Consider the following 18113-nt stretch of genomic DNA (forward strand, 5'->3'; position numbering starts at 1 on the left):
TTTTTTTTTTTTTTTTTTTTTTTTTTTTTTTTTTTTTTTTTTTTATTTATTTAGTTAGTTAGTTAGTTATCGGTGGACACAACATCTTTGTTTGTATGTGGTGCTGAGGATCGAACCCGGGCCGCACGCATGCCAGGCGAGCGCGCTACCGCTTGAGCCGTATCCCCAGCCCCTGCATGTCCCTCTTAACAACCTTAAATTTGCCTTTTAGAAAACCACAAAGGATGTACGAATATGTAACAACAAGTCCCACCATTATGTACAACTGTAATGCACCAATAAAAGAATGTGGGGAAAAAAGAGGAACCCAGAAAGGACCGCGTCAGAGCTCTGCTGAGGGCAGAGCACTCTTTAGAGCCTGTCCCCACTGCGAGGGCGGCACCTCCCAGTCTCACACCACCTGACACAGCCTCCTCAAGTGTGGCTCTCATCAAGGAGCCTCTGCAGAGGGCTGAGATGTCTCCAGTGCTCAGATGGCCCAAGAGAGAGCTTCTTCCAGGGAGGGTGAAGGACAGCTGGATGCCCTGGCAAGTCTGAGGAGATGCCCAGAGGTGGATGCTGCCTGGGTAAACGATGCCCTGTGCCCTACCTGGAACACAAGGACCCTATCTGGTGCAAACCAGCTTTTCCACAGAGGGGCTAGCCTCTCCTTCATAAATGTCAGATTCTGCAAATCGCGCATCCTACCTGTAGGTCTTTCCTTGTTCCCCACTGAACAGTGTCTTCAACCAACCCTGGCTAATGAGCTGTCAAACCAGATCATCTGTCTGAATCTGTTCCAAGGCAGCTGGTTAAACAAGAGAAAGACACCACTATCCTGTTAAGCTCACCCCTCAGTGACCATCCTGTGCATGTGGCTTGCCTGGAGAATGAACACCGATGAGAAGCAAGCTGCCGGCTCCAGAAAAATCACCTCCGGGTGGCCCTGATGCTCTGAGTCACTAAAATGTCACTTTGTGGGCTGGAGGCTCTTTCAAAGGGCCACCATCCTGGAGTCCGGCTGGCAGAAAGAAGAGAGACACCTCTTCCTGTGGGAGAAGGTCCCAAAATGCAAGTAAAGAAGCCCATTTCGAGTTGCACCAATAGCAGACTCCTTCTGTACCCAAACTGCAATGCTGGTGCCAAAGACACCTGCAAGGACGGAAGCAGACTGGCAAGAGGACGGGAAGCTGAGGCGCGTGAAAAAGAAGGTAAGAAGCAGACACACGTCCATATGGCACAAGGGAATGGGCGGGGCCAGCCAGGAGAATGCTAAACGATAAGGAGGGGTTCTAGCCCACCAGCTACAGGAACAGCAATTTCAGGTCTGGCACGGGCACAGGACAAGCAGACCAACGGGAGAGAACAGAGGATCATCGGGCCTAAACAGATAAGTAAATGGGATATTCCTACACGTATGAAATAGATGAATTTAATAAATGGCATGAGGATTACTCAAAATATGACATATACATATTAAATATGATGAGATGACCTTCATCAATCAGAATGACAGATGTTCTTACAAGTTTGATGGTATTCTACTGATGGGGTGAGGGGAAACAGGCACATTCAGGCACATTTGTAGGTTTTTGTGAGAGAACAAATTTGCATGATTTCTAATTAAGTTGGTTTGGCAATATCTACACGAATATTAAATGCAAATAACCTTTGCTCAGTTCTAACATCCTGTCTTGCATATGTTTACACTGTAAACAAAGAAGAATGTGCAGTGTATTTACAAACTGCAGGACATGAGCCACTGTTGGGACTATGAAATAAATGTAGTGAACTACAATCAGAGATTCTAAAGATTGCCACAGTGCAGAATGGAACATAAACATCAGACTGCAAGACACACAGGAGGTAAGCGAGGTTGGGGATGTCCTGCTACTCACGGGGAACCCAGTGGTGAAGTGAAACGCTGCTCCTGCAGCAACCTCTTAACAGCATCGTTTACAATAACAAAGGACTGGAAGCAACCTAAAAGTTGTCCATCAGGTAACTGTTTTAATAACTGGTGGTCCACCCACTATCCAGGCCATGAAAAGAATGAAGCAGCCACCAAGGAACAACCTCCAAAATCCCTCATTAAGAGGCTGAAGGCAAGATGCCTAAAAAGGCATTTGTGAATCTTTTTTAGGGAAACATACGTGTCAATGAATTTTGAAGAAACTGGTGATAGTGGTTGCCTCTTGGCAGAACTAAATCAGGAGACAGAATTGCTTCTCACTGCGATTAACTTTGTCCTATCGATTTTTTCAGACCATGTGCATACACTCCATGGGACAACGCACCTACTAGCAAGGGTTCCTCAACACAGCCAGGAACAGCTGGGTTCCATCAAGTACTCCCAAACTGAGTACTTGGGCAATAAAAGTCCTCCCCCTAACTCTCCCTTTTTTTTTTTTTTTAAATGCAAAAATGCAGATTACATCAAGGCCTGTCAGAGGACTGAGGGGAGGTTTGAGGAAGATGTATTTCAAGGTGCTCCATTATACAGCCGGAAGATGCACACTCAGTCAATGTCAATGCCTCCCTTCCCTTCATGGATTTTAAAGGACTGTTATACAAAGACCACAAAATAACATGTGCCCACTCCTTTACAAAGCTGTAAATCAGGTTTGGAAATCTATTGAGTATAATGTGGATTCATTTCTGTTTAAAAATTGTTATGTAAACACACACACACACACACACACACACACACACAACCCATGTGTGATTTTATCCACAGAAAGGGTGGCCCCGTGCTTGACTGACTTGAGGTGCTATTAAACGGCAAGGGCATATAAATCTCAAGACGGATCCTCAACAGATCTCTCATAAGGCGAATGGAGTTACCCCTGCTGTTTACCTGAACGACTCTTAAAATAGCTTGACTGAGCTTTGTTGCAAGAATTTACTTGCCAATGGCAGGACCTTGAGGTTCTCCTGGCCAGGCCTAAGTACCATCCTAGCCCCAAGGTACCACCCTTGTCCACCAGCTCCCCCGCTGGCCCCTGGCCTGGGTCCCCACCTTGCCATCAGAAGCAGTGTTAATCCTGTAGTGGTACACTCTCCCTTCATATCGCAGTGAGATGGACCTCTGGCCAGGACTGCTCTCACTTTCCCGCACCAAGAAGCTGCCGTTGATCCCGCTGCTCAGCAGATACTCGGCAGCATTGCGGGACACAGGTCCGTGGTACCAGGAGTGTTTTTCCAGACTGTTGACAGGTGTGATGTAGTTGCTTGGGACCCATCCTTGGCCATTTTTGGTTTGGGCTTCACACCATTCCCCATTATGATTGTAGCCTAAGACCCGGAGCTTTTCACCTTAGAGAAAAAGAACCAAATTAAACATTTCAGCTTTAGAGACCAGCTTTCTTAGGGGCTGGGGATATAGATAGCTCAGTTGGTAGGTGCTTGCCTTGTATGCATAAGGCCCTGGGTTCAATCCCCAGCATTAAAAAAAAAAAAAAGACCAGCTTCCTTCTTTCCTATTTATTGTATGCTTACTATAATTCTCCAAATTTCTACACACTGATTTTATTTTAACAAGTCTACATAAATTGTGCATGTGTAAGTGTATAAGAATATACGCTCATACCTGAGAACCTCCTGTTTGTAATGAATACATAGATAAGCGTGCAGCCTCAGTTTTCATAAATCTACTGTGTCTACTCGGGTGCTCTGCTCCCACTATAAGGAAGCTTTTTGTGGAAGAATGTTTTTCCTTAGGGGAAAAAAAAAGTAATGTTTTCAGTTTTTAAGGTCCAGGTGTCCTCTGTATATGAAAGCAGGGAGGCTGGCTTGTGAGGACCAGGCTATCCTGGGGTGGCTGCTGTTCTGGGGTGTCTCTGCATTCCCAGCTGTGAAGCTGCTGTCTTACTAAGCAAAGGAGTGGTCAGTCATGCTGTCCCTGTCTGTCTCCTGCAACCACAGCCAGGCATCCAGGGCCCTTTACCTTTAGTGATGCTGAGGGTGTTATCTCCACTGGCCACAAAGTCGTACAGTGCAACAAACAGGTTGGGGTCATTTTCACTAGGTCCAGCAAGGAGATTTTCCTTGGAGTTCCAACGAGCGGCTTCAGTTAGACCTTGGGGCTCGAAGTCAGATGCTACTGGCCTCTGCAGGGCTTCTGGAAGACAAGGCAGGGAACAGAAAAATCAAACAGGAACAGGAAGAACCGCAGAAGCATGAGCTTTATTTTCAGGAACAAAAAGTCTGTTTCCAACACTGCACCTTCCTAATTTATGTCATATTAAGGATTTTTTTAAAATAAAAGGACTATTTTACCAAATTTTCTGAATAACAGAAGTATTTTCATTCCAAGGTGGTAATTAATATTTTCAAATGGTTTAGGCTTTTTAAATCCCTTGTTTCAACATGAATTTAGTCAGAAATAAATAAAATTCATCTTCATAACTCTTTGCCATTGCTTAAAATATGGAATTCAAGTTTCTTGCTTTAAAACATTTTCAAGGGGGCTGGAGTTGTGGCTCAGCGGTAGAGCGCTCACCTAGCAAGTATGAGGTCCTGGGTTCGATCCTCAGCACCACATAAAAATAAATGAAACCAAGGTATTGTGTCCAACTACAGCTAAAATATAAATATTAAAAAAACATTTTCAAGTCTACTAACATTAATATGGATACAATTTAAAAATCAAGTAGTATAGAAGAGCTTAAAATGAAAGACAGACACCTGCTACTCCAGTCCCTTCACCCGCAGGTGACAACTGTGTCATGGTGTGGAGGTGAGGTATCTCCCCAAAACTCATGGAGTCAACACAAGAAGGTTCGGGGGAGACACGCTGGGCTGTGAGTCTTACCCCATCAGTGAATGGACCCCACAGGGGCTGACTGAGTGCTCTCTGGGGTGCCAGGGGGTGGCTGGAGGGCCGGGGCTGGGGCGTGGCCCGGGGTCTGCCTCCGTATCTGGCCAGTGGAGTCTCTGCTTGCTGACCACCCTGTGAGCTGCTTCCCTCCGCCACACTCTCCCACCATGTCGTCCCCTCACCTGGAGCCGGCTGTATGTGGTCTGAGACCTGAAACCCTGAGCCCGCAAATGAACTTTCCTCCTCTGCGTCGTTCTGGTCGGACCCTTTAGTTGCTGAGACAAAAGCGCTGACTGAAACAAGCTGTCTGGGGATGGCCTCTCCTGCCAGCTGTGACCTCTGGGCCCACTGAGGCAGCTCTCCCAAAGCTCACATCCCAAGAGGAGGGCGGAACGTCCCACCTTCCTGCTGCTTTCTTCCCCTCCGCCCACTTTCAAATGTGGTGGTCCTGACTTTTTTTCCTTGTGAAAACCACTGAGTTCTTCTATTCTGGAATAATAAAGCCTTCCATGATTTGTCTTTAAGTAGACTCCACAAGTTGAAAATCAATCAACAACTCTTATGTTAGGCCTGTGTGAGCCTTGCCACTACCAGCCTCAGAGTTCACTCATTTTTCCTGAATTTCCTTCCTTTTTTACTGTTGAACGGTGCCCAAACTCTAGAATTTCTTTGTAATAATGACAAAATGCAGAAGGTTTTTCCAAACCAGCAAGTCTGTCCAAGTGGATCTTCACAGCTGGGGGACACTCTGAAGTGAAATCCAAACACCATTTAAAGAGAAACCACAAGAAGAAACCAAACCTTATACAAAAACAAACAAAAAAATGGCAGGGGGAGAGGTTCTGACTGGAAAAGAATAAAAATATCTACAAATAAGCCCCCACACACTGGTAACAAAACAAAATTATGTTTTATTTATCCCTTTTATGGATTTGGTGTATCTTACACATCACTTCTGGGTGATTATACCCATCTTAGAGACAGGCCTGACTCTGCATCCACTTCAAAAAACAGTGGAGGGGACTGGGGTTGTGGCTCAGTAGTACAGCACTTGCCTACATGAGTGAGGCACTGGGTTCAATTCTTAACACCACATATAAATAAAAAATAAAGGTCCATCAATACCCCCCCCCAAAAAAATCAACAAACAAACAAAAACCATCACTGGAGCTGCGTGCGGTGGCACATGCCTGTAATCCCAGTGGCTCAGGAGGCTGAGGCACTGAGCAACTCAGTGAGACCCTGTCTCTAAATAAAATACAAAATAGGGCTGGGATTGGTTCAGTGTCCCTGGGGTCAATCTCCAGTACTCAAAAAAAAAAAAAAAAACCAACCCACTGGATACATTTAGAAACACCTGAGGACCAGTGGAACTTTGAGAAATAATCCTGGAGAGCTTCAACAACAGACATTCCATAATAATCAGGGTCTTTCAATTTTAGCTTTTGTATGAGTAATGAAGTGACTCTTCAGAACTGTGTATCTAACAGAGTAAATCCCAAATTGTATTCACTGCGTTTGGCAAATTCATTTTATCAATGGTGAGGGCAAACACAGTTTTAAAGAAAAGGATCTTGCTACACGGCATCTCCTAAAATGTAGAAAGGCCCATCCTGGTAACTGCTGGGCTCTAAGGTACCCTCCGCTCCATGGCAGTAGGACTGGACAGTTTACACACACACACACACACACACACACACACACTCTCACTCACAAACACATACATACAGACAAGCTGCTTATAGCAGGAATATATGTATTTTGCTTTTAAATTCATTTTTTTTGACAATAGAAACATACAGACTGTACCTACTAGTGAGGTACATGTAATGTTCAAAGCAGGGAGGCAATTTGTCTTATCAGCACATGTGATCCCACCCACCCACCCACCGCAAGCTGGTGTGCCAGCCCTGGCTGTCCTTCTGAGGGTGGGGATGTGACTGGGCTGTCTTCTCTAAGTCCTACCTAGGATGCTCAACTCACCTCCAGCTTCTACGGCCTGCAGGTGGAGGGAGACCCAGTGCAGGATCATTCCATTGGCTTATGGCAGCCTCACGCCTAATTCAGTAGCATTTTTAAAAAGTAATCTGCCTTCACTGAGTCTTCCTGAAGCACCCATTTTAATTTTCAGAGAAACAATTATCTTTTCACACTTACATTTGCTGGTTTCACAATAACTGAGTAATCAGGACAAGTACTGTATATGGAGATAGATAAACAGATCCAGAGCAAACACAATGGCTCTGCTGCACAGTGCCAGGGTCCAGGAAGGCTCACCTCCAGCAGGAAGAGGAGCATGCTTGCCAGCTCAGCACGACAGGTAAGCAGCGGGCAGCCGGTCAAAAGGACCCTTACCCCTTACCTACCAAAGGAAAAAAAGAATTCCCTCCACTATGGAAAAAGGACGTAAACCATAAATTCACAGAGAATTAAAATCACCACTGAACATGGAAAGTATGTGAACCCTTGCTAGTAATCAAAGAAAAGTAAATAATTCCTCAACTGGGCCGATGCACTTTCTGACAGTTACAGTGGGGATGAGACAGCAATGACCTGCACTTTCTCACAATGCTCAGAGTAGGTGTGTAAGCTGCTGTTATGTTGTAGGAGGCAAGTGGAACATGAACCACACTAAAGAATCCATAATCTTTAATTTACTTCTAGAAATTTAGCCTAAGCAATTAATACATTGATTTCTATATACTAATTTAAAATAACTCAGAAAAGCACAAAAAAGTCTATCAATACAAGATAATTTCTTCTCTACCCCTAAAATAGAATATTTAAGTAGCCATTTAAAATATTGTTGGAAGGGGCTGACGGTGTAGTGTAGCTCGGTGGTAGAGCACTTGCTTAGCTTGAGTGAAAGTCTGGGTTCAATCCCTAAAGAAAAAAAAATATTTTTGGGGAAAAAATTCAATGTTCAGGAATATACTCATAATAACAAATTAAGGGTTTATATTACATCCCAGTACATACAATATGATCCCAATTTTCAAAAATTGAAAAAAGACCAGAAGAAACTTATACCAAAATGTGAACGATTTTTAACTTAAGGTGGTGGAATTACAGGTGTTTTTAATATTCTTAACACTTTTCTATATTATGGCTTATTTCTTACAGTGAAGGTGGATTATTTTAATGATCAGAATACAATTACAAAGCTTAAAAACTTACAAGTGAAGCCAACCAATACTTACATAACTGATAATTTACTGTGAAGCCTACTGTGGGGGGTGGGGGATCCCAGGTTGTCCTGGAAAAATACTGTGCGTTCCCTCTGTCTCCACCTCTGGGCCAGGAGCATACAACTTAGGCAGACTAGGCCCACACAGGAAATTAAACCCGAGTCATGGATACAGCAATGCTTTTCTTCTCAAATGCCATTTGACCCCTTCTATCAAACATTCTGTAGCATCTGGATTAGATCAAAGTTATATAATCAGGGGAAGTGGCCTGGAAAACACCTGGAGTAAGCAGAATGCAAATGCCCGCCCAGAGGGGGCCCTGAATTTGACGTGTGGGTTAAAGAGGGGCTGTCCCTAGTGCAGACAGATGCTGAGCATTCTATGCTGGGATGAGGCCCTTGCTAGAAAGGAGAGGGCCTCCCACTGCTCTGATTCAACAGGACGCTGGGCCATCCAGGGCAGGCCCTCCGTTTCCCTCCCAGCTCTATTCCACAAATTAATGGCCACAGCCCCAGGGGAAGTATTGCTCATGCATGCCTCTGGGTCAGATGTTGAAGTGAAGCCACAGTCCAACACCAAGTCTTCCAGTCAATTCCCAGTCCAGGCTGATGTCAAGCTGACTCACAATGCACGAGTGCCAAGTGACTTGCTTCATTTCATAGTGAGCTATGTTCGTCAACCTTAAAAATGATCATGGCTTACGGGGCCAAAGGCAGAATGTGCTCAAATCTTTTTTGCTTGGGACACGAACTTTCTGCCAGTCTCACTGTCAGGAAGTCAAGACCCCAAAAGAAGCCCAAAAGCTTCCTTCAAAAGAAGGTGCCAGAGCAGCTCCCCTTCTGTTCTCCTAGAGGATCTTCCAGCTGTTAGGAAGTCTTGAGAAATGAACTTCAGCATCTGCTAGCATTCTGCATTGTTTTCCTTTTTCAGTGAACGCTTTCCGCTGCATCCTTTCCGAGTCATATCTTAAATATACTTAAGATCTGGATCTTTAAAAATGCCTCCCACCACATTTAAAACTGTTTTGTTGTTCTGCCATAATGCTAGCAAAAAGGTTTCCATCCATCAACAAAACTCAGGGAAGGCCATCAACTAGCTAGCTGAGCTCCAAGAATTGGTGACATCTGAAAAATGCTCCCTTTAGCTTCAGCCATGAGTGCATCGAGTTGTTTGGGAATCTGTTAAGAGCTGAGCCGCGGCACTCAGTGGATCTGTGTGTGCCGGACTTGTTTGGACAGTACTCTAGGAAAATGGTTTGGGTCTTTCAAGTACAATTTAAAGACTGCTTTATATAAAAATAACCCTTTTTCAAAGTTGTGAGTCATTGATGAAAAATGTTTACAGAAGATCATCTGATAAAGCGTATCTGGTCTAGACTGCCAGGGACTGCTGCTGAGGAGGGGACACTAGCACAGAGGGAGGGAGCAAAATGCTCTGTGAACCCCCGCAGCCAGGAGCTTCACAGTCCCAAGGGAAGGGAGTCTTCACCTCCAGGAAAAACATCCTGGGCAGCTTCCCACCTTCCCGTTGGCACAGGTGCCAAGGTCATGGCAGTGGCCGACAGCACTGGTTCCCGTCCACACTTGGGGCAGGGAAGTGCCTGTGGGACTGTCATCCCCTTTACTTCCCAGGCCAAGCACCAAAACCTTGAGGTTTTATTTCTGTTTCCTCAGTGGCTCCTTTGCTAGCGTCCGGTTCAAGGAATCTCTCTAAAGTGAAGGTCTATAAAACAGACCCTTCTAGAAGGAGGCAGGGCTTCGTGTTTTACTTTACTCTCTGTTCCAACTGGTGAGATCATGCTCCGACTATTCTCAAAGTCAGTTTATAACAGTCTCATGCAGCTTTTTATAATATGAGCTTAGAGGGAAAGTATTATTTCCCACAATTTGGACTTGCTGAAAGTCATTTTATCACATTCTACACGGTCCTTCATTTTGCAATTCATACCTTCACTCAGAGCAGTTAAAATTATGAAAAAACAAAAAACAAAACCAAGTTTAACTATAGCCTCTGTATTAATTTTATACCCTGAACAAAATATACTCCGGCATCTTAAAACACCATCTGCTTGGGAGGTTGTGGTGGGTGTGCTGAGGCCAAGAACCAAGCAGACCCTGTGCCTTGTGAAGAGATGCAGTTAATGAAAATTTATGGCAGCTCCCCATAAAATGCATGACAGAAGGCAGGCACTGTCCTGCAGATGAGGTGGTGAGGCCAGGACATGGACCTGGCTGGAAGCTCTGATGAGGGGAGCTCCCTGGCGTGGGGAGGGGTGGACCCCTGACTAAGACAGTCACAGCAAAGGCAGAACAACTACCCAGGGACCAGGCCAATGTGATGCTCCCCAGCCACTAATCTGTGCTGTGTGGGACCTCATTATCATCAGCAGATGCCTCGAGATGCCTAAGTTTATAAATGCACAAAATCCTGAGGATTATGATGGCAAACAATTATATTGAAATTGTCCTAAAAGTATTCTTAGAAGCACTTAAGCTTCTTTGTTAACACATTAAATAACAAGATACAGCGGTAACTACAGTCATTTTGAAGGGGTGAGAATTTACACAATAAGCACAACTGTATGTAATAAAAAAACCCTGCTATCCACTGGCGACGGTCACAAATATGGCTAATATTACTGTGGCATGTCCTTAAAAAAGTGGAATGGTAGATTTCAGCAAGAGGTTAGTGAAGTGAACTCTTTATTTCTTCCTACCCAAAGACATGGGGCCCCCAAGTTCTACCCCAGCCTCTGACAGTGGGAGAGTCCTGGGAAGGAGACTGGGATGCACGGTGACAAGCCCATACTATGCAGCTTTCTTTGAAAACAAATGCTGTCTTACTACTTTGGGCTTATGGGCATTATAGGAAGTAAAACAACAGGTTTGTAGAGAAAACTCCTTAAAAAATAGTTATTTAAGGTAGCCCAAGGTTTAAATATTTTCCCTGGAATCTTTGTACATAATATTGTACTTAGCCAGTCAATTAAAATAAAACAAAACAGAATTCTCCCTCTTGAACCTCTGCTCTTGTCAACAGCCTAAGCACTAAACTTTCTGAAGATACAGTCTCCCTGCCTCCCTCAACACAAATACAAAGAAGTAAAAAAACGAAACTTTATATCACCTTCTCTCTTATGGAAGAAGTGTAGTTGCTGGAGATGGAGTAAGACCTGTATGAATATAGACACTGTCATCTTCCAAAATCACTTGAAACACCTGTAACACCCATGTCAGAACCTGGTCAGCTCCCACTACATCTCACCATGGTTCCTGTCCCTTCCCTGCCTGACCACACCCTTTTTGACCATTCCACTTCCACCCTACCTACTCTCAGAGGGGTCTTTCTAAAATGTCAATCTGGCCAGGTGACTCCCCTGCTTCCAATCCCATTGAGACAGCTCCTGGCCAAGAGGCAAAGGAAGCAGAGGCTTGGGAGCTGGCCCTGCCTGTCATTGGTCAGCCTCCACCTACTAGCGGTGTAACCCTGAGCAACATTCAGAACATCATGTGCCCTGCAGGGTAGCTGGTAGTTGGCAGCTAACATGGGACAACTATCACTGCTCCTCAGCCTGAACAGGCCCCGAGAAAACGGCTGGCACTGTTACATCATCCCACTACAGGGAAACCTTGAGCCTGGCAGGGTCTAGTCTGGGGTGTCTGCACCCACCCCCTCTGCTGTGCATTCCAGGCCCCTTGCAGTTTTCCCCTCCCCTGTTCCCCCCACCTGATTACAGCTCCTTCAGCCCATTGGAGAACTTTCAGCCTGCCTCTGTCACCGCCCTGCCTCCACAACACCCATCATGGGGGTACAAGCAGCCTGGGCTCTGGCATGGACAGGCCATGCTCCAGTCTCAGCACCACTGTCTCCTGAGATGTTCACATCTGAGCCTCCATTTCTCCTGTGCATGACAGGACAACAGAGCAACACCCCGATCAGCTGACAGGAGGGGGGAGAGCTCTCAACAGAACACTTCTGCCTGGAGCACTAAAGTACAGGGCAGAGCAACTGCCCCTCCTCCCATGGCTGTCACCACAATCACGTCAACTCACAGGGGCTGAGACCAAACCTTGGTGTCTGGAGCCCCTGTGCAGTGCAAGGCAGCACACAGCACTGCCTGGCCTGCGCTGAGCACCTGCGTCTGTCCTTAGCCATGGCAGAATATCAAGCCAGAACCCAAAAAGAGCAGCTTCAGAGATGGTGACCCATAACTGGATCGGCAGAAACAACAGGCACTAAAGATGGAAATGTTCCCAAATCTAGGGAAGGCAATGATTTGTTCTGAGCATAATATAAGCCATGGCTAAGGTGCTAAACAAGGTGTAATATAAAAACACACTTCTCTGTGCTTTCAAAAGCAACAGTATTTGTTAGAGACCTCTGCATGCTGAGATTCCCAGATGTCTCCAGAAAGGTTCCAGGAACTCCTGCGCTGGTCACACAAACTGCTTGTCGTGAGCATGAGCCGCCAGGCATTTTCCTTCTCTCACAGGCCAGTCACAACAGATGGAAAGCCTCCTCATTTCACATTTCCTCTTCTTCCATTTGTTTTCCTGGACTCCTGGGTCCCTTTAGACCACTCATTGGCCTAACTGGGCTACCTAATGGCAAACAATTTCCCCACAAAAAAAGGCAGGGGTAGGGGGCCGGGGCTGGGTGCAGTGGTAGAGCGCATGGCAGGTGTGAGACACTGGGTTCCATCCTAAGCACTACATAAAAATAATAGATAAAATAAAGATATTGTGTCTGTCTACAGCTAAAAAATATTTTAAAAAATATTTAAAAAGCGGGGTGGTTCCAAGAGCAACGCCTCATTCTATTCACGGCCTGCCTTTAAACACAGTTTGAAGGTATATAATGTATAGAGATGTTAGTGAGATTTGAGGACCCGTAATAAAGGTAAGATTAGGTCTCTATAGAGAATTTAAGAGTGAAGAGGTTAAATGGATCTTAATGTGATATAATAATAGCTACTATCGATCCCTTACCATGTGCCAGCACTTCATCTTCACTGAATCCCCAGACCCTTTAGGGGACACTATTATCATTGCTGAAGAGGAAGGAAATGGAAGCAGAGGTTTGACTGATCATCTTCCCTTAGTCCTCTAGCCAGCGCCCTGCCTATCACTGGCTCGCTCATGCAGGGTCTCTGCACCTCCCTCTTTCTCCCTCCCCCTCCTCCCAGACTCCTACCTGCTCATCCCTGGGCATCCCTTCCCCGGCCTGCCCTACTGGCCACTCTCCAGGGTCTTTGCTGTCTCCAGCCTTCCTTCCCTCCCACCCCCTTTTCCCTTTCCTGTTTCAACCTTGTTGTCTTGTTTCCCAGTCTCTGTCTATCCCCCTCTGTCCCTGTCTTCCTACTCCCCACCCCACCCCTGTCTACTTCCTACTGGTTTCTCTGTCCTTCCTGGTCCATCTCTCTGCCTGCCTCCCCTATCACCATCCCCCAATACACAGCATAACATGTATCTATGGCATGGGCTAAAGGTCTTGAAAACAATCTTTGGAGAGAGTAACAGCTCTCCTCACCGAGAACAAATTCACACTTTCAAAAGTAACCAGCACCAGCACCAGCACCTCGGGAGGCTGAGGCAGGAAGACTGCAAGTTCAAAGCCAGCCTCAGCAACTTAGCAAGGCCCTAAGCAACTTAGCGAGATTCTGTCTCAAAATAAAAAATAAAAAGGGCTGGGGGTGTGGCTTAATGGTTAAGCACCTCTGGATTCATTCCCCAGTACCAAAAAAAGTAACTAGCAAGTTATTCTTCCTGACAGCTCTCGAACTACAACTTCACTAGGCAAGAAAACAAAATTGACTAGAAGCTGATAATTGTTAAAATTAGACAATAAGTACAAGAAAGTTCAATGTGGTCTGCTTTTGACATAGGCTGAAAATTTTCCATCAAAAGCAGAAAAAAGAAAAAAATTGAACCTAAAATTTATTTTGCACACTGTTCTTCTGTGTTATTAACTTTGATCCACCATTATGGAGGAAAAGTTGAATTTTCCAATGTCTTATTTGCTCTTTAGTTCATGTTATATATTTTTAAAACCTCTCCATTCCTATTTTTTTCCCTTTTTATTTCAGATCAGTGATTACACTGGTGAAATTACAACTGACTTGATTTTACAACAAGGTACTGAGTAAAATGAAATTTCGGTTTTCACATATTTAGGGCTGTGGAAATACTGCCTCTAGAGAGGAGAGATTAAATCCCAATCATAAACCAATGGGAATTTTTCTTGCACAATTACAATATTCACCATGGGAATAAGAGAAGGTCAGAGAAAGGGAAAATATTTTCATCTTAAACCAAGGACAGGAAGTATTGATGACTGCATATGCATTAAAAACTTTGGAAACAAACTGATTCATTAACAAGAAAAACTATGGGTGGGTTCAGCTCAATGCTGTCATCACTTCAGCCACTGGAGAAATCGGTAAAGCCACCATTTTAGATTGCTTATTAAAAAAAAAAATAACAACAGCTTACATATGCTAGACTTTTGTTCTACGTCAGGCTCTGTGTTAAATAAACACAAAATCTCTCAAAAACTCAAAGAGGCAGAAAATACTATGAGACTGATTTTATAAATAAGAACATGGAAGCTCTGAGAGTACCATGCCCAAGATCACCCAAGAGCATGGAGGCATCTGGGTGTGGGTGGCGGGTCCTGGCACTGCTCCATACACAAGTGCAGGGAACCCTAGGAACACTCCAGGGGGCCCCAGGCTGACTAGGCCTAAAGGATCTCAGAGGAGTCTCATGCTAGCAGAAACACACATTTAGCTTTCTGGTTCCAAGGCATTGTATGACTCATCGCACTGGCCCTCGAAGCAGTCCTGAGGTGGGCTGGACAGAAGATGCTCTCTGTCTTAAGAGTAGGGAAACAGAAGCTCAGAATTGGAGGAAACTAGATTCCCGACTCCAAGGAACTGCCACCGAGTGAAGGGCGCGTCTTGCCCTTCTTCCCTGGCATCCCCAGAGCACTGTCATGAGAATAAAAGAGGATGTCATAAGGAGTTTAGCACCAAGGCCTGTCACATCATAAAAGCACACAATCTTAACATAACCCAAAATGACAAGGACTGTTAGGTGACAGAAAGAGCCTCAGAGTTTCTCTGTTACTAAACAAGGGAACTATGTGATGACCTCAGGAGCATATTTAGAGAGCGAGGCCCAAGTTCTAAAAGTGTGGCTGCAGGGCTGGCACCACAAGTGTGCTGGCGGCAGCCGCTGCGAGGCCGTGTTTTTAAAGTGGGCTCTTGAGACACAGTCGAAGTTCAGGAAGAGTTCACTCACAGGCCATCAGGTCAGAACTATCATGTCCATGTACAACAGGCACGCACAACATACGTAAATACAAGCACAAGAGCAAATAAGGTAAAATGGAAAACAACGAATTCAAAAGGCTAGCGTTCATTCTGTCTTTCACATCTCCAGGGGGAGGAATAACCAGAAAGTAATGTTGAAAGTGGACCCCAAAGATTCTGAAGCTCAATGTGTTCATTGTGAATAGATACTGCTATAATATGCTTTTTCACAAAGTTGGAGATCAAATGTTATAAAAACCTATGTATGTATAAGCTATTTCTAAAAGATACACAGTTTTCCAGAAGAAACATCTTAGTGATTGCCTCTGGGTAGGGAAATGAGAAAGGAGAGAAAATTATTTTTCATTAAATACCTGTTTAGAATTTCTTAAGCGCATATGTGTGTTTTAAATTTAATCTTGATATATTTTACTAGTATTAGGTTTCTGCAAGAGAAAGAAACACTGCCCTAACTTCAGAAATTATTAATTGGAGAATTTCTAAAGATTCTTTTCTAAAATCCACAGTGGATTCCACATGAGTCAAATGGTCACAGTGAGTAGGACACAGAGTGGCTAAGAGCAGGATCCCTGACATGAGTTCAAACCCCAGAACCGCCACTGACTAGCTCTGTGGCCTCAGATATGTTGCCCAACCTTCTAGTGCCTCATTTTCTTCATCTGTAAAACGGAAAGTCACAGATTTCTGATGGGACACATGTACATTAGATCACCTGGAGTTCAGAGACAGTTGTTGGCACTGGACAAGCATTTAACAATTGCTAACTATCTTCATGCTTCCTATTGCTGCTTTGGCCAGCAGGCCTGAGAACAGGTAACATGAACATCATACTGCATTTAAGGCTCAATTTTCTTTGCCAGAACAATGGAAAACTTGATGTTGTTCAGTCTCCCCCCGGACCTGGTATGGCTGAGACCCACAGTGGGTGTCAATAAACATCCATCGATTGATTTAGAATGTAGTAAAAATGGAAAGCTTGGATTACTTATCCAGATGTTGGCAACTGTTCTTCCCAAGAGACAAACAGTACTTCCAGGCTTTAAGAAACAATCACTGAGGTTTGTTCAATTCTTTCTACTATAAAACAATAATTTCATCTCTTTTCTCTAATTAAATAACAACAAAATAAAAGGAAACTCAACAAGAAGGAAGAATTCCTACAGTGATACCTTCCTGAATGAGGCCTTATCCCCAGAGCAATCTGTTGTACCAGAACTTTTTTTTTTTTTTTTTAAAGATTTGACAGCAGGCCATATACTGTGGCATACTCTTATAATCCCAGCTACTAAGGAGGCTGAGGTAGAGGATCACAAGTTCTAGGCCAGCTTGACCAGTGAGGCTCTATGCAACTTAGCAGGACCCTGTCTCAAAATAAAAAATTAAAATAATAAAACAATCAAAAATAAAAAGGGGTGTTGGCTGTAGCTCAGTGGTAAAGTATCCCTGTGTTCAATCCCCAGTAACCAAAAGAAAAAAAAGAGGGAGAGACTGACAGTATTATAATTCATTTTAAGGCATGCTGAAATAAGACACTTTAGGTTTTTTTCCCCCAAAGAAATAATTAAACAAGCCAGGTATGCACTAAATCTCAGTTTACCCTCAGGAAAAAAAAATCAATGCCAGGCAAAGCTGTGACCTAAAACTTTCCTCTAGCTCTGCAGTTACAAAAGTCCATTCATCTCTGCCTCAGGCATCCATCTGCAAAGTGGAGATGATAATGCCTAACACTAACTCCTTACAGATGTAAACCACAATGTGTTCAGAATTTTGAGCAACTTGGAAAAAATAAGTGATGTAGGAACTGAAGATGATTTTGGCTGCTAAGATGCCAAGTTTTAGGGACAAATAAACCATCTTCCTCCAAATGCTAGATTTTGTGAGCTCACTCCATCTGGACTGGCCTTTTTTGGGGCACAGAACTCTGAAACTCTGAAATCGCAGAGAGGAAGGGGGACTCATGTTCATAACTTGTGGAAAGAAGGCAAACCGACTTCAGCTACATCAGTGGTATTAATGATTTCAGCAGCACATGTGATGCCAGGCAGTCCTGAGCTCAAGAGTTGTAAAGAAAAGAAAAATAGACTAGAAAGTTAACGAGGCCTCCATTTGCTTCTCTTTCAGTTCCAACCACTAGAACTTCAGGCCTTTAGCAGAAATCCTACTTGTTCAACAATGAGATTTACATTCCTACTCCTATTTTGAGTCCTAAATGAAAGCAACAGAAAAGCCAAGTGCCGTCCCGTCTGAGGTACAACTGGCCCTTCTGCTGAAGGCAGCGGGCTGGGACGACGAGTCCCAAAGCACATCAAATTCGTGCTACCCCATCAGCCTCCACTCACTTTTCTTCTGTTGTCACCTTATGGCAGAAAACTGAAGACAACAGTGAAGGAAAATCATAAAACAGTAATGAGAGGAGCTAGAGGAGTGGGTGGTGGGTCGGCAAAAGCGAATGCGCCGGCTCTAACCCTTACGAAAGACGCGACCTCGAGCCTCCCCTCCCCCAAGCCCTACTCCGGACACGCTCGAGACGCCTTCCTAAAATGTGCGCTGAAAAGCGATTCCTACGACCTCTTGGTGGTCTGTAGAAAGCCTGGGGGGGGAGGGTGGGCAGAAAGGTCACTAAAAATTCTGTAGCCGTACAGCGCGGATCGCGCTGCCTTTGTGCACAGCAGTGGAAACGCGCGACGTGGGCGCGCGAGGCCGTCAGGGCCTGTGCAGTGGCCTTTCTCAAGCTTCCTGGGACAGCCTGCCGCGTGGGGCCGCGGGGACACGCCGCCCGGCTGGCGCGCCCAGG

At 44.7% G+C, this 18113-nt stretch overlaps 1 protein-coding gene across 3 annotated transcripts in view; it reads right to left on the minus strand.

The window, feature by feature from the left end:
• Positions 1–18113, minus strand: part of Abl1 (ABL proto-oncogene 1, non-receptor tyrosine kinase) — a 121711-nt gene that overhangs the window by 22280 nt on the left and 81318 nt on the right. For all 3 annotated transcript variants that reach the window (XM_015497430.2, XM_015497429.2, XM_015497431.2), the window contains 2 exons: positions 3926–4099; positions 2999–3294 (listed from right to left, as the gene is read on the minus strand). In XM_015497430.2, the coding sequence (XP_015352916.1) occupies positions 2999–3294; positions 3926–4099 (470 nt within the window). The remainder of the gene's footprint in view (positions 1–2998; positions 3295–3925; positions 4100–18113) is intronic.

Source organism: Marmota marmota, unplaced genomic scaffold, assembly GCF_001458135.2.
Source record: "Marmota marmota marmota unplaced genomic scaffold, marMar, whole genome shotgun sequence".
Classification (NCBI taxonomy): Eukaryota; Metazoa; Chordata; class Mammalia; order Rodentia; family Sciuridae; genus Marmota; species Marmota marmota.